The sequence below is a fragment of the Macaca fascicularis genome, chromosome 1 (assembly GCF_037993035.2).
Source record: "Macaca fascicularis isolate 582-1 chromosome 1, T2T-MFA8v1.1".
In the NCBI taxonomy this organism is placed as follows: Eukaryota; Metazoa; Chordata; class Mammalia; order Primates; family Cercopithecidae; genus Macaca; species Macaca fascicularis.
In genome coordinates, this window is record NC_088375.1 from 140,531,745 (window position 1) to 140,548,852 (window position 17,108).

Genomic DNA, 17,108 nt, shown 5'->3' on the forward strand with positions numbered 1-17,108 from the left:
AGGCTATTATCTATCCAAAATCTTCTCTTCTTCACTCCACTTGAACATACTTGCATTCACATTCTCCTCTCTGTTTCAAATATCAACTCTTCCCTCCTGCCTCAAAGGAAGGTGCATTCTTTTCTGGCTACAGCCACATCTCTGTTTATTATCCAGTCCTTCAGTTAGCATTAGGCTGGGCTGCAAATAGAAAAATCTGTAAGTAACAGTGGCTTTTAGCAAGGTGTTTTCCTCAGGTGAAAAATCTAGAAGACTCTTGAGGGCTCCTAGGGCAGCTCCACGAGTTGATTTTTCCATCTCACTGCTATGCCATCTCTAAAGCATGCCTTCATCCTTATGGCACAAACTTGCTGCCTGAAAACCAGTGAACCCAACTTTCCAGGAAGTAAAATGCACTTTAAAAGGCCACGAGGGCCTGGCGAGGTGGTTTACGCCTGTAATCCCAGCACTGTAATCCCAGCACTTTGAGAGGCCGAGGCGGGCGAATCACCTGAGGTCAGGGGTTCAAGACCAGCCTGCCCAACATAGTGAAACCCCATCTCTACTAAAACTACCAAAAAAAATTAGCCGGGAATGGTGGCGGGCGCCTGTAATCTCAGCTACTCCTGTAATCTCAGCTACTCCGGAGGCTGAAGCAGGAGAATCGCTTGAACCCGGGAGGCGGAGGTTGCAGTGACCCAAGATTGCGCCATTGCACTCCAGCCTGGGCAACAGAGCAAGACTGCGTCTCCAAAAAAAAAAAAAAAAAAAAAAAAAGCCAGGGACGGCCTCCTCTCTTTTAGATGCCGTCCCTAAAGACATGCACACAATTTATACCTAATTGGCTAAAACGTAGTCACGTAGCCACATTTGGCTGCAAGGGAGACTATAAAATAAGCAAGTTAAGCTGGGAAGCAGTGTGTCCACCGAAGTCTGTGTTCTGTGACTTTAAATAAAAAATTGATTTTCTGTTATAAAGAAGTAGAGACTAGGTTTGGTGAGGCACTCATCCATCGTTTCTCACCTCCAACAATAATTTGCGTTTACTTATTTTTTCAATCCCCCATCCCCTCAAACATAGTTCTCTACCTTTTGTCCCAAAAGATAACCAAAAAAACCTCTTGATTCTGGTCATTCTCTTCCTTTCACTGCAACAACAATAACAACAAAACCTTATTCCTCTCCTTTACAATTTCTTTAACTTTTTTTCTTTTCTGCTATTCCCAATCCCTAAACACCATCTCACGTTTAGATTATATAGCTTTCTACTTTGTCTCCGAGTTCCTGTGGGCACTTTATATCCCTTTTACCTCAACCAAGTCCTTAAATTTTATTTTATTTATATTTAGCGTCACAAATAATACACGAGTAAATATTGCCTTTTTTAAAAAAAGTACAAATACCTCAAACGTCTCCCTTGGATACACCAAGGGCTACATTAAGCTCTTTAGAACACAGAAATGAAAGAACGCCTCCCGGGTTCAAATGATTCTACTGAACAAATGAACGGATAGCCTGTCGGTGCGTTTTTACAATTCATGTGAACCCGTACGCTAAGGCCCTCTGTCACTGCGGGCTTCGCTGCCCCCATGAAGGTCTTTGCCAGCAAAAATCTGGCTTGTCTTCTACAGCTCTAAAGTGCACACTTAAACCCAAGCCCGTTGTCTCAGACCGCCCTAGCCTGAACTGGCTGGGCGAAGGCAGGGATGAGATTCTCGCGAGCTCTCGGATCTTCGCGGAAAACGCGCTCGAGACAGTTCTCTGACGCATTTCCGGAGCGCCAGGGAAGAGGGAAGTAGTGGTTGTCGCGGGGGAGCCGGAAAGATGGTGGTTACCAGATCCGCACGGGCTAAGGCCAGCATCCAAGCCGCGTCGGCTGAAAGTTCCGGGCAGAAGGTAGGAAATCCAGTCTTTCCTACTTCTCCCCGCTTCGCAGAGCGGCGCTCAGGCAGGCGGGGCGGCGCAAGGGTCCGCTTAAGGGTGCGGACTGCCAACAGAGGACCCCAGCTTGCCGCGCGCTTGGGTTTCCCAGGCCCCGTGCTAAGACTGTCACGAAAACTAGCCCTCACCACTGTCTTTTAAGGCAGTTTTTAGTATGGAAGAGAGGTTAGATAACTTTCTTTGGGTCGTTCAACTCCTTAATGCAGAAGTATAGTTCAAGCTTTTTAAACCATACTGTTAACACGGTACCAAGGAGGGTTAATTTCGGCCACCATGCACAAGCCCCATTTAGGGGAACTGGAAAAAAAGCTTCGTTTTCACGTGGGGAGGCTGGCAGCTGTCCAGCGTTACCTCCTTAAGGCGTGAGGAGGGCTATGGTGTCGTCACTTGGTGACTCTTAGTGGCGTCAGTCGGCTGTCTCATTCTGACTCTGCGATGCAGGGAACGGAGCGGCGGCGATTTTTTCCTTACGTAAAGGTAAGGGCGGCTGATTCCATCATTGTGTTCCTAAACACATCGTTGTTCGGAGTTAATATTCCTTTTCTCCCCCTCCTATAGGTGGGTCAGAATGTTCGTCTACCCATTATATTTGACTTTAAACAGAAAAATTTTAATTGTTCTGCTTCTGAAGTTACATCTAGGAAGGATGAGGCAAGTGAAGTAAATGCAGGGTTGGATCCAGTGTTTAAATTTTGATTTTTTTTTTTTTTGATTCGGAGTCTTGCTCTGTCGCCCAGGCTAGAGTGCAGTGCCCAGGCTAGAGCCGCGACCTCGTCTCACTGCAACTTCTGCCTCCCGGGTTCCAACAATTCTGCTCCAGGCTCCCGAGTAGCTGGGATTACAGGTGCGCACCAACACGCCCGACTAATTTTTTTACTTTTAGTAGAGACGGGGTGTCACCATATTGGCCAAGCTGTCTGGAACTCCTGACTTCGTGATCCACCCGCCTCGGCCTCCCAAAGTGCTGGGATTACAGGCGTGAGCCACCGCGCCCTGCCAAATTTTGATTTTTTAAAAATCATGAGTTGGGCGGGTTTTGTTTTTTGTTTTAAAGGTAATCTTGTTTACCGGGTTTTAGCTTTTGGGGTCAGTACCAAAGGCTTTGCCTTTGTTCCAGCCGTACCTAATTTACAGTGTGTTTTCTCTGGTTTGCAGAGTTCTGCTGCTAATGGGATTCAAGCGCATCCAGAAAGTAGTACTGGATCTGATGCCCGAACTACTGCTGAATCACAGACCACTGGGAAACAAAGTTCAATCCCTAGAACTCCTAAAGCTAGAAAGAGGAAGAGCAGAACTACAAGCTCACTACCAAAGGGTACTGAACCATCTACGGATGGAGAGACCTCTGAGGCAGAGTCAAATTATTCTTCTGTGTCTGAGCACCATGATACCATTTTAAGGGTAACTAGGAGAAGGCAGATCTTAATTGCATGCTCCCCAGTGTCCAGTGTTAGGAAAAAGCCGAAAGTAACTCCAACAAAGGAGTCTTACACTGAAGAAATAGTCTCTGAAGCAGAATCTCATGTTTCAGGTATTTCTAGAATTGTGCTTCCCACAGAAAAAACGAGAGGAACCAGAAGAAGTAAGGCTAAATCTCTGACAGATCCAAGCCAAGAATCTCATACAGAAGCTATATCTGTTGCTGAGACATCAAGCTCAGACATTTCATTCTCTGAAATTGCAACTAGAAAAACCAGGAGTATGCAGAGGAAATTAAAGGCACAAACTGAAAAGAAAGATAGTAAGATTGTACCAGGAAATGAGAAACAGATCGTGGGCACACCTGTGAATTCAGAGGATTCAGATACCAGACCAACTTCCCATTTACAAGCAAGATCTCTTTCTGAGATAAATAAGCCAAATTTCTATAATAATGACTTCGATGATGATTTCTCCCACAGAAGTTCAGAAAATATATTAACAGTGCAAGAACAGGCCAATGTTGAATCTCTTAAAGAAACAAAACAGAATTGTAAGGATTTGAATGAAGATGCCAATGGAATAACAGATGAGGGGAAAGAAATTAATGAGAAAAGTTCTCAGCTGAAGAATCTTTCTGAACTTCAGGACACTAGCCTTCAACAGTTACTTTCTCAGCGACATTCAACCCCCCAAAATAAAAATGCTGTATCAGTGCACTCTAATCTGAACTCTGAGGCTGTAATGAAATCATTAACTCAAACATTTGCAACTGTGGAAGTAGGCAGATGGAATGACAAGAAAAAAAGTCCCATAAAAGCAAGTGACCTGACAGAGTTTGGTGATTGTGGTGGTAGTGATGATGAAGAAGAGTCCACAGTTATAAGTGTCAGTGAAGACATGAACAGTGAAGGGAATGTCGATTTTGAATGTGATACCAGACTATACACGTCTGCGCCCAACACATCTCAGGGTAAAGATAATTCTGTCTTATTAGTTCTCAGCAGTGATGAAAGCCAACACTCTGAAAACAGTGAGAATGAAGAGGATACTTTATGTTTTGTTGAAAATAGTGGCCAAAGGGAGTCATTAAGTGGAGACACAGAAAGTCTGTCATGTGACAATGCATTGTTTGTAATTGACACAACTCCTGGAATGAGTGCTGATAAAAATTTTTACTTGGAAGAGGAAGACAAAGCAAGTGAGGTTGCCACTGAGGAAGAAAAAGAAGAGGAAGAGGGTGAAAAAAGTGAAGATTCATCAGACCATGACGAAAATGAAGATGAGTGTAGTGATGAAGAAGACTTACTAAATAGCACAAAGGCTAAACTGTAAGTTTTTCCTTTATAAGTTTTTGATACATGTATTTCAAGTGGTTACCATAAAAATATGAAATGTTAGCCTGGGGAATGAAAAAATCACTGCCTTGGGTTCTTCATGGAATAGCTCTTCTATCCAGCATTTCCCTTGTCTTTTTGGATACCTATTTTAGTCATATTTTTCCCAGCAGTCATAACTAAAAGTGCTCGTTTTGGTGACATTAGAAATCAATCTGTTGGATGCAGTGACTCATGCCTGTAATCCTAGCACTTTGTGAGGCTGAGGCAGGAGGATCACTTGAGCCCAAGTAGGTGTTTGAGATCAGCGTGGGCAATATAGGGAGACCCCATCTCTACACACAAAATTTTTTTAATTAGCCATGTGTGGTGCCCTGTGTGCCTGTGTCCCAGCTACTTGGGAAGCTGAGGTGGGAGGATTGCTTGAGTCCTGGAGATTGAGGCTGCAGTGAGCCATGGTTGTCCCACTGCACTCCAGCCTGGGCAATAGAGGGAGATGTTGTCTCAAAAAAAAAAAAAAAAGGACATCATATGTTAATATTTTTGTATGTGATAAGAGCAGTAAGTGACTCATGCCTGTAATCTCGGCACCTTGGGAGGCCAAGGCAGGTGGATCGCTTGAGCCCTGGAGTTCAAGACTGGCTTGGGCAACATGGGAAAAACCCATGTCTACCCAAAAAAATAAAAATAAAAAAGCTGGGCATGGTGGAAAGCACCTGTGGTCCCAGCTACTGGGGAGGCTGATGTGGGAGGATCACTTACTTGAGCTCAGGAGGCAGAGGTTGCAGTGAGCTGAGATCGCACCACAGCACTCCAGCATGGGTGACAGTGAGACCCTGTCTCCAAAAAAAAAAAAAGAATATGTACTCTCTTCTGCCTGCATTCTTTCACTCAGAATATTGTTTCTGTAATTCATCCATGTTACTGTATATACCAGTAGTTCATTCTTTTTTATTGCTGAGTGGTATTCCATTGTATGACTATACAACAGTGAATTTATCCATTCAAGTAATGATAGACATTCAGGTTGTATCCTGAATGTCTATCAGTATTGTATTTTTCAATATTGTGAGTATTTGAGAACTTAGAGTTCCATAATGTCAAATGATCATTTAAGATTGAGTGCAAACTTACTTTGGGAGGCTGAGGTGGGTGTATCACCTGAGGTCAGGAGTTCGAGACTATCCTGGCTGCTGGGCGTGGTGGTGGGCACCTGTAATCCCAGCTGTTTAGGAGGCTGAGGCAGGAGAATTGCTTGAACCCAGGAGGTGGAGGTTGCAGTGAGCCAAGGTCATGCCATTGCACTCCAGCCCGGGCAACAGAGCAAAACTTGGTCTCAAAAAAAAAAAAAAAAAAGATTGAGTGCAAACTAAGCTGGATATGGTGTCATGTGCCTGTAGTTCCAGCCAGGGGACTACATACATACATTCAGGGTTGAGAATTACTGCACAAGAATGATTTCACTTTCCAGTAGAGGTTGATTATGCTTTCCACCTACTCAGTGTGTATGGATAATTAGGGAGGAAAGTTACTGTCAGTCCAAGTGTACTTGCTTAAAAAGGACCCTTCCATAATATAAAGTAGAAATTATTACATAAATATAGCAGGAGCCCGGGTCAACTCTAGAAGATCCCAATTCAGTAGGTCTAGAGTATGACATTTGTATTTTTAAAACACTCCTGTGGGATGGATACTCATTGCTGTTCGAGACTCACTTTAGAGATACTAGCAAATGCCCTTAGTCACCCAGGAAAAAACATTTAAGTTTTGATAACTTGGAAGTTCAAGAACCTGCCTTTCTCATTAGTTTTAGAAATGAAGATGTGTACATTTATTAACTCACTACCTATATATGAAGTTGAATCATCAGGTATATTCTCTTCTTTTCTGTAATTTATAAAATCTCTTTATGAAATCTGTTGGTATTTTATATGACCTTAATCATCTTTTTTTGTTGTTGAGACAGTCTTGCTTTGTCACCCAGGCTGGAATGCAGTGATGCAATCTCGGCTTACTGCAACCCCAGTCTCCTGGGTTCAAGAGATTCTCCTGCCTCACCCTCCCTAGTAGCTGGGATTATAGGTGTGCACCACCACACCTGGCTAATTTTTTGTATTTTTAGTAGAGATGGAGTTTCACCATTTTGGCCAGGCTGGTCTTGAAATCTTGACCTCAAGTGATCCTACCGCCTCGGCTTCTCAAAGTGCTGGGATTACAGGCATGAGCCACTGCGCCTGGCCTGCCTTAATCTTCTCTAAGAAAATCTGGAGAATAAATTTGGGTATGTTCCCCCAAAACCTTTTTGGTTTAATTCATTGTGCATCCAGAGTTTCTTCTAAATGACTTTACTAGATTGAAAATATCTATTTACAGGAGTTTAAGACCAGTTTGGGCAACATATTGAGACTCTGTCTCTACAAAAAAAAAGAAAAGAAAAAATGAGCCAGGTGTGGGGTGCGTACCTGTAGTCCCAGCCACCCAGGGAAGTTGACGCGGGAGGATCACTTGAGTCCCAAGAGTTCAAGGCTGCAGTGGTCACCACTGCACTCCATCCTGGGCAACAGTGAGACCCTGTCTCAAAAAATAAAATAAAATGATGAAAAATTTATTTATTTAGAGTTTTTTCAGGAATTCCTTGTAAAAATAATATGCTTTTTTTTCTTCATCGTGGACAATACAAGGCAAGAGAAGAATAAGTGATTTTTTAAAATGCGATCTTACTTGTTTCCATTTTGATTTAATTACTTGATCTTTAAGTCATGATTTCTTTTTCAGTCTAAAGTTGACAAGCAGCAGCATAGACCCTGGTCTGAGTATCAAGCAGTTGGGTGGTTTGTATATTAATTTCAATGCAGATAAACTACAGTCTAACAAGAGAACCCTAACACAGATCAAGGAGAAAAAGAAAAATGAGGTAAGTTAATTGTGCTGTTAGGTTTTCACAGAACTAACCAATCACTTTTAGAAATTAGTCTTTGGTAAAAGATTTAATTTTCCTACAGTGAAACCACATTGGTGTAATGTGTTAGTTTTTTCCTTCTCTAAAAGAGTCATTTCTTTTTACAATAAAATCCTATCTGTGAATGATAATGCTTTAAAATAAATCAATACAGGGTCAGTGTTACTCATCTTACACCCACCAATTATGATCCCAGGGGTTTTGTTTTCTTCCCTTTTCTTGCTATACTTTTAGTTCTTAAGTTCTTAACTAATGTAGAGTCTGTTGAGAATCTGAAAGCTGTGAATGCCTACCTCTTCCACCAGGAAAAAAATACACATGTGCATATAAACATTTTACATATAATTTCAGAAGGAATTGCTGTTAGGGTAACCTTACCCAAACCCTTAGCTTTAGCCAACACCTTACACTGCTTTCTCCTAAATCTGTGTTTTCTAGCTTTGATGCCTCTCACTTGCACTTTCAGACCTTTAAATCCAAGTGTCTGTTTGTTCATTTAGATGTCCTCAGGCACTTGACCTCACTAATTCCCCTTTCCCTGCCTGAACCAGGAATCCTCTTTTTGTATTCTCTCTTCTGGCTAATGAAACCAAAATCTCTTTTCCTTTTGTAGTCAGTCGCCAAGCCTCTAGGGGAAGACTTTTTCTTCGCCTCCTCCTTTTTAAGCCACTGTCACCAGTTAGTACAGGCCTTTGTTTCTCATCTAGACTACCCCAGTGGCTTCCTTTTTGATCTTGTTTTCATCATCTTCTTCAGGCCATCCTCTGTACTTCTAGATTTCTCTGTCTAAAAACACAAATTCGGCTGGGCAAGGTAACTCACATCTATAATCCCAGCACTTTAGGAGGCTAAGGCAGGAGAATTGCTTAAGCCCAGGAGTTTGAGACCAACCTGGGCAATATAGCGAGACCACATGTCTCCTCCCTGCCCCAAAAAACACACCACACACAGATGTGACATAGTATTATCTTAAATCCTTCAAGGTACCTTTCTACCCCACCCAACTGTCATCTGCTCTATTCTTGCCACTGAAGACTACTGTAGTTGCCTGAACTTACCCTGCTTTTTCCCAAGCAAGTACAAAAATAATTGATCGTTGCCCTTGGAGAACATTTTACCTCCAGTCCTTCCTCACAGCCCCTCTGTGTTTCCATAACTTCTAGCATAGATCTGATTCATTATTGATCATGTGATATGTTAACTTACCATCTTTTCTTTATATTCCTAAAACAGGGTTTTTCAGTCTCAGCACTACTGATGTTTTGGGCTGCATAATTTTGTTGTGAAATGTTCTGTGCATTGTCAGATGTTTAATGGCATCCGTATCTTTTGCCCACTAGATGTCAGTAGTAGTCTTCCTTGTCATCACCACCAAAAATGTCTCCAGACATTGCCAAATGCTCCCAATTGAGAATCACTGTCCTTGAGCCTAGTACAGCACTTGAAACGCAGCAAACTCTTAATCATTTGTTAAGTAAATATCATGCCCCCTTTTATGAGGGATAGGAAAGCCTAGACGACTACCTATACCACACAGAAACTTCTAGGCCTGAACCTGAATTGGGTGGCTGACAGTTAATTTCTGAGTTGATCATTTCAAATGTCAGTCCCAAATTAATGCTTGTAGTATATTCCTGTAAACTATTTTGAGGGCTACAGAGCAGTCTTATTTGGTTCTTGTACTGAGAAAAATACTAATTAAGCTGAGGTCCTTTAATCACACAGAGCTTTAGGAGAATATAATCATACTAGTCAAGTAACAGAAGTACAGAAATCATTTAGGAAAAGATAAACAGATTTGACTGCACAAATTTATTTATTTATTTTGGAGAAATGGGGTTTTCCTATGTTACCCAGGCTAGTCTTGAACTCTTGGTTTCAAGTGATTGTCCTACCTTGGCCTCCTAAAGAGTTGGGATTATAGGCATGAGCCACCATGCCTGGCCTTTTTTTTCTTTCTTCTTTTTTCTTTTTTTTGGGGCCTGGGTGCGGGGAGACAAGGTCTCACTCTGTCACCCAGGCTGGAGTGAGTGGCACAGTCATAACTTGCTGCAGCCTCAGGCTCCTGGACTCAAGTGATCCTTCTGCCTTAGCGTCCTGAGTAGCTGGGACTACAGGTGTGTGCCACCATGCCCAACTAATTTTTTTACAGTCAAGGTCTTGCTGTGTTGACTAAAATGGTCTAAAACTCCTGGCCTCAAGTGATCCTCCTCCCTTAGCCTCCTCAGAGCACTGGGATTATAGGTGTGGGCCACTTTGCCAGGCTGACTAAAAATTTTAAAACTTATATATAAGTTTAAACTGTTGAAAAACTTATATAACATTCTGACATTATTTTAAAACCAATTTTATGTTTTTATAGCTTCTGCAGAAAGCTGTCATTACACCTGATTTTGAAAAAAACCACTGTGTTCCACCATATAGTGAATCAAAGTATCAACTTCAGAAAAAACGCAGAGTAAGTACAGTGACTTAATTAAAATGCTTGGATATGTTTAACTATATATTTTCAACTTATACAACATAACTGCACAATTAAACTGTATCTGTTGGTCTATATATCAGTCCAAAGAAAATAATTACAGATTTCTAAGGGCTGTAAAATGTAGCACCATAAACACATTATGTATAGATTTTCACATCTTTGCAGCCACAATGGTGCATATATAAGTAGAGTTTTGTGGGTTTTTTTTAACATATATAGATAGATTGCTTCTATCTGCCATTTCAACTAGTTATCCAGAGAGCTTGGAGGAAAGTTGAGGATGGTACTCTAATAATGTTACTAATATGGAGCACTCTGGCACATGGTAGGCACTAACTAAATATTTGTTGTATGAATGAAACAAAATTAAGTAACTTGCTAGGAGTTTTCAAAAGAATAGTAGTTTTTTGTTTTATTGTAGAAACAACACAAATTTCTGGATCCTTGTATGAGTGGCTTTCTGAGACTCCTGGGTGACTGAATAAAAATGTTTACATATAAGCTCTAGAAATGAAGGTGTTTTTGTACATTCTCTTACTGCATATAATCTGTTTTAGACAATAAAAATTGAAGTTGTGTGTTATTCTCCCAGCAAGTCAGCAGTTACTCTTTGAGACAGAAAATAGATTTTATGGAGCCCTCATTTATGAAACTGATAATCCTGTGCCTAATTTAGCAGAGAAGTCACTTTTTGTGATTTAATTCCTTTTATTTCTATGATTCTGGACATAAGTGCTTTCAGTAAAGCAACTATTTGTTTTTAATTCACAAAATTTTCTGTGTGTGTTACTTCAGGGGAAATGAATTATAATGTATACTCTTAGTTGTTAGAATGTTTATTTTTGAAATCATAATTTCAGGAAGAACGACAAAAAACAGCAGGGGATGGCTGGTTTGGTATGAAAGCTCCAGAAATGACAAATGAACTGAAAAATGATCTCAAAGCACTGAAGATGAGAGCCAGCATGGACCCAAAAAGATTTTACAAGAAAAATGATAGAGATGGCTTCCCCAAGTACTTCCAGGTATGAAGCAAAGAGAATAGTGATGATCTGTGATTTTTAGTTTGGAAAGCACTACAGTGATCTTTAAAATTTATTCCTGAAATAGAGGATATTTCCATTGTGCATGCCTGATGTATGGACCATATCTGCATAGGCCATATAATAATGGCCATAACTCAATTCAGCCACTAACTTTTAATTTGATCACATTAGGGAGATCGTGTTACAAATGGTTACCAGGTCAGCTAAAACTTGCTGAACCTATAAAGTTCCCTATGTGAATATATGAATAGTACTAGCCTAACAGCAAGAGTCCATACAGGATGGAGGGGTAAAGAGGGTATCGTGTACTAATCAAAGGTGGTTTTTAAAATGTTTTCATCTGTTCAGATGTTACACCTCTGCTCAGAAACATTCAGTGATGAATTATGACATAGGATTGAGTCTGTATCCCTTCATTTAGCCATTAATAATCCATACCCAAACGAGTTCACCTGCCTTTTGTCATATAGCCCAACAAATTCCAACACACTTAGCTACTCAGTCTTGTCAGAACGTGTACATACCAGTCCCTGCATTATTTGACTTTGCATATCCATGGTTCTCGTTTACTTGGTGAAATTTTACCCATATAAATTCAAGCTAAATTGTCAATCTTTGTTAAATCTTCCTTACCTCTCTTAGGTACAGTTGGTCACTTTGTCTTCAGAGCATCTGTAGTGTTTTGTTTAGCACATGTTATGCTTTAATATTTTAGTTACTTTTTTGTGGAGCTTCCTTAAGACTGTGGGCTCCTCACTGCAGGAACCAGATGTTGTCTTCATTTCCCTAACATGTAAGACAGCGCCTGGTGCATAGTAATCACTGTAAATTTTATTTAGTTGAGTGTATGAACAGATACAGAATGATCACTAAGTAGGCTAAGCTGGCAGCCTTTGTGATGACCTAGGAAACAAAATAGGTATGTGGTAGAATTAATGTGTCTAATTCATTGATTTGGGAAATTAGAACAAAAAGTGTATATTATCTGTTCCACTTTTCTCCTTTAGTTACACTATGTATCATGAATTTAGTGTTTAGCAAAGAAATTTTGGATCTACTATAAACTACTGAAGAAACATAATTAGTAGCACCAGTGTGTTGTTTTTTTTTTTTTTTGGCTTTAAATAAGTGGCAAAATTTACATTACTATTAGTGTAATGTAAGCTTGTTCTTTCCATTCCTTTCTCTAAATATAATTAGAGCTACACTGAAGTGTGAAAGCATCTTGGCACTCAGGTAGCACATGACTTATTTCAATCAATTGTTCACAGATTGGAACCATTGTTGACAATCCAGCTGATTTCTACCATTCACGAATTCCCAAGAAGCAAAGGAAAAGAACTATTGTGGAAGAACTGCTGGCTGATTCTGAGTTCAGAAGGTAAAGGAGTTTGTATTTATTTTATAATATGTATACTTTGCTTTAAAATATGTATAAACTTATAAAATTTCAGATAATTTAACTCATTTAAAATAATCCATAACGTATTAACATATGTATTTTTATGAAAAATAATTTAGTGCAAATCTCTCTAATGTGTGGTTTAACTAAAGACAGAGGCTCATACCTGCTTCTGCAGATACCACACATCACATAGCCCCTGGAAAACACGACACTCATGAGAGAATGAGGGTGAAAAAAGCAATTAATGCCTTAGTATTCTTGAGAAAATAGTTTTTACCTAATGAATTCCTTGAAAGGGTCTATTCCACAGACCACACTTTGAAAACCATTGGTCAGTTCTAAGAAATATATCATACTGTGGATTTTCAGGTTAAGTGTGTTTTGCTCTAGTCCTGATATTTTTTTTTTTTTTTTTTGCTCTAGTCCTGATTTTTGTGTTTTTATCCATCAAAAATGTTTAAAGCATTTGATACAGCCTGGTAGATGGATATAGTGCATATATAGATGATATATGGGTATAGATGATATATGGATATATGGATAGATAGATGGATATAGTGCATATAGTAGGAAAGTCTTCCAACTACAGTTGCCATTTTTTCTCCCTAGATTGCAAGCAAGCGCTATGAAGTCAGAGACTACACTTGTCTTGTCCACCAATCCATTCCCAACTTTTACCCCAAGATTATATTAACTTCTAATGTCTGATATATCAAACATAAAGTTCTGATTTTTCTTTTCAGATACAACCGAAGGAAGTACTTAGAGATCATGGCTGAAAAAGCAGCAAATGCAGCAGGAAAAAAGTTCCGAAAGAAGAAGAAATTTCGCAATTAAGATTTACCAAGCAAACTGCCACATTTTACATCGCCCCTTTATTTACTTATTAAAGGCGTTTTGAAAACTAACACCATCATCTAAATTAATTTACCGTAGACTGGCCCTGTTTGTACAGGAATTTCTATTTGGAAAAAGTTGATTTGAGAATCGATTACATGCCCTTAGAAAATAGGGGTGTCTAAAAGACCCACCCTGGTGTAGACTCTTTAAGGGAAAAAAGGAAAAAGAATCTCAACTATTTTAAGATAGCTGATGGTTTGTAAAGTTTTCAATGCTTAAAGAAAATTTAAAAGATAGGATAAATTTTGCTAACATGTTCAAAGAACTTTAAAAAAAAGATCAAAGATATATAAACATTATTGTAATTAAGAGTTTTATGTGTGAGTGTGTCTGTGTAGGGGACAGGAGATGGTAGAGAGGCAGTGCCCTATTGTTAGCTATAAAATTCAGATCCAGAAAGTTGGGATACAAAGATATGAAGAATATGACCTAGAAAGCTTGGGCAGAAGAGCTGTTTTCCTTGCTTGGCAACTGAAACAGGAATAATTGGTTTTTATCCAGATTCAGTGTTGTGGTCCAAGTAAAACAGGATTAAACAATATGATTTTAAGTTGGCCAGGGGGTCTTTGAAGTTAACCCAGCTTACCTCTTCTCCAGTGGTACAAGTATACACCCTGGCTAAGCTGGTTTCTGGCACCCAAGGAGTGTTGATCATTTCTGTTGATACTTGGTGAGTTGTAGCTTCCTTTATGTTACTATTCACTTCACCTCTATTTTTCCAGCATACTGCTTCCTTGAGATATCAGCAAATATGAAATCTTTTTTATAATAGTTTTGGGGTACATGTGTGTGGGGAAAAGAAAGATCAGCCTGTTACTGTGTCTATATAGAAAGAAGTAGACATAAGAGACTCCATTTTGTTCTGTATTTGAGATGCTGTTAATCTGTGACCCTACCCCCAACCTTGTCCTTGCAAGAGACATGTGCTGTAGTAACTCAAGGTTTAATGGATTTTGGGCGTGCAGGGTGTGTCTTTGTTCCTAGAAAAGCTAGGTATTGTCCAAGGTTTATCCCCATGTGATAGGATGAAACAATGTTGCTAAAAGGTTTATCTCAAGGCACAGGATTTTCCTTTAAACTTATTCATGTCACAGAGATCCTTGTTCTTATGTCTTACTGGTAATTTCCTCCCTAAAAACGATCCTATTGTCCTGCCACTCCCTTATCTTTAAGATGGTAAAGATAATTATCTATAAATACTAAGGGAACTCAGAGGCCGGTGCAGGCGTGGGTCCTCTGTAAGCTGAGCGCCGGTCCCCTGGGCCCCCGCTTTTCTTTCTCTATACTTTGTCTCTGTGTCTTATTTATTTTCTCAAGTCTCTCCTTTCACCTAACAAGAAACACCCACAGGTGTGGAGGGGCAGGCCACCCCTTCACATGTGTAGAACGTGCAGGTTACCTAGGTATACATGTGCCATTGTGGTTTGCTGCACCCATCAGCCTATCATCTACATTAGGTATTTCTCCTAGTACTATCCCTCCCCTAGGTCCCCACCCACAACACGCCCCAGTGTGTGATATTCCCCTCCCTGTGTCCTTGTGTTCTCATTGTTCAACTCCCACTTATGAGTGAAAACATGTGGTGTTTGGTTTTCTGTTCTTGTGTTAGTTTGCTGAGATACTTTCCAGCTTCATCCGTGTCCCTGCAAAGGACATGAACTCATCCTTTTTTATGGCTGCATAGTATTCCATGGTGTATATGTGCCACATGTTCTTTATCATTCGTGGGCATTTGGGTTGGTTCCAAGTCTTTGCTCTTGTGAACAGTGCCACAGTAAACATACGTGTGCATGTGTCTCTATAGTAGAATGATTTATAATCCTTCGGGTATATACCCAGTAATGGGATTGCTGGGTCAAATGGTATTTCTGGTTCTAGATCCTTGCGGAATCGCCACACTGTCTTCCACAATGGTTGAACTAATTTACACTCCCGCCAACAGTGTAAAAGCATTCCTATTTCTCCACATCCTCTCCAACATCTATTGTTTCCTGACTTTTTAATGATCACCATTCTAACTGGTGTGAGATGGTATCTCATTGTGGTTTTGATTTGCATTTCTCTAATGACCAGTGATGATGAGTGTTTTTTCATGTTTGTTGGCTGCATAAATATCTTCTTTTGAGAAGTGTCTTTTCATATCCTTCACCCACTTTTTGATGGGGTTGTTTTTTTCTTGTAAATTTGTTTAAGTTCTTTGTAGATTTCTGGAAATTAGCCCTTTGTCAGATGGATAGATTGCAAATTTTTTCTCCCATTCTGTAGGTTGCCTGTTCACTCTGATAATAGTGTCTTTTGCTGTGCAGAAGCACTTTAGTTTAATTAGATCCCATTTGTCAATTTTGGCTTTTGTTGCCATTGTTTTTGGTGTTTTAGTCATGAAGTCTGCCCACACCTATGTCCGAAATCTCATATTTACTGCTTGGAGTCACAACCTAGTAATAGCAGAACTGACAGTAATATTCATAGTTGGAGTTAGGGAAGCATCTATGTCTGTTCTCTTTTATAAAAAACTACTTTTGTTTCTGGAGTATTATGTTTTGCCTTCTACTGGATAAAATAAGGACCTAGTATGAGAGAATTGTCTCCTTTAGTGCTTCTGGCCTTCTACAAATATCTGGATATTTAAATAATGGATGAAGTTATGTTTTGCTTTTTAATAAGCAAGTCTTTTGAGAAACAGGTTTTACTGACTTTGGCCTGTGTCACTAAACTCAGTTCACCTACTGGAACTTTTTTTTTTTTTTTTGAGACAGTCTCACTCCATCACCCAGTGCCATCTCAGCTCACTGCAACCTCCACCTCCCAAGTTCAAGTGATTATCGTGCCTCAGCCTCCCAAGTAGCTGCGACTACTGGGTATGCCATTATGCCCAGCTAACTTTTATATTTTTAGTACAGATGGGGTTTTGCCATCCTTACCTCAAGTGATCCATCCGCCTTGGCCTCCCAAAGTGCTGGGATTACAGGTGTGAGCCACCATGCCCGGCCAACTGGAACTATTTGAAGGCTTTATACCAGAAAAATGTAAAGAATATAAAGTGCTGCCACAGTCAGGTGTGCTGGTGAAAGAGACCTTCAAAATACCCCTGAGAAGTTATTGAAAGATTTCTAAAAGAATGGTGTATTTATACATCATCTGGTTTCAAAATCCTTTTTTTTTTTTTTTGAGATGGGGTCTCGCTCTGTCGCCCAGGTTGGAGTGCAGTGGCATGATCTCGGCTCACTGCAACCTCCGCCTCCCGGGTTCAAGCAGTTCTCCTGCCTCAGCCTCCTGAGTAACTGGGATTACAGGCACCCACCACCACACCATGCTAATTTTTGTACTTTTAGTAGAGACGGGGTTTCACCATGTTGGCCAGGCTGGTCTTGAACTTCTGACATCAGGTGATCCACCTGCCTCAGCCTCCCAAAGTGCTGGGATTACAGGTGGGAGCCACCATGCCCAGCCCAAAATGTTCTTAAGACAAAGTAGATGCTGTAAGACTACAGTTGATAAAGGTGGGCTCTGGGCTAGGTTCTTAGCATCTAACACAATGAGTTCTGTGTTCAGTGTTCTGCTGTATGATAAACCAACTGCTCTAGAGAAACACCAATATTCCTCTTACTGAAACCTGGGAAAATGTCTATTTTGGGTC

General features: G+C 40.2%; 1 protein-coding gene across 3 annotated transcripts; it reads left to right on the plus strand.

Moving 5' to 3' along the window:
* Positions 1-1,776: 1,776 nt before the first annotated feature.
* On the plus strand, positions 1,777-13,479 carry DNTTIP2 (deoxynucleotidyltransferase terminal interacting protein 2). 3 transcript variants are annotated; one of them, XM_074001281.1, is made up of 8 exons: positions 1,777-1,875; positions 2,658-2,764; positions 3,076-4,670; positions 7,452-7,590; positions 9,998-10,093; positions 10,981-11,145; positions 12,438-12,547; positions 13,315-13,479. In XM_074001281.1, exons 3-8 carry the CDS (start codon positions 3,622-3,624, stop codon positions 13,406-13,408), a joined length of 1,653 nt encoding a protein of 550 aa, XP_073857382.1. In that variant the 5' UTR covers positions 1,777-1,875; positions 2,658-2,764; positions 3,076-3,621; the 3' UTR covers positions 13,409-13,479. The 3 variants fall into 3 exon arrangements, with proteins under 3 accessions (XP_073857382.1, XP_005542742.2, XP_005542741.2); XM_005542685.5 differs by lacking the exon at positions 2,658-2,764 and having other exon boundaries at positions 1,777-2,397; XM_005542684.5 differs by lacking the exon at positions 2,658-2,764.
* Positions 13,480-17,108: the final 3,629 nt, after the last annotated feature.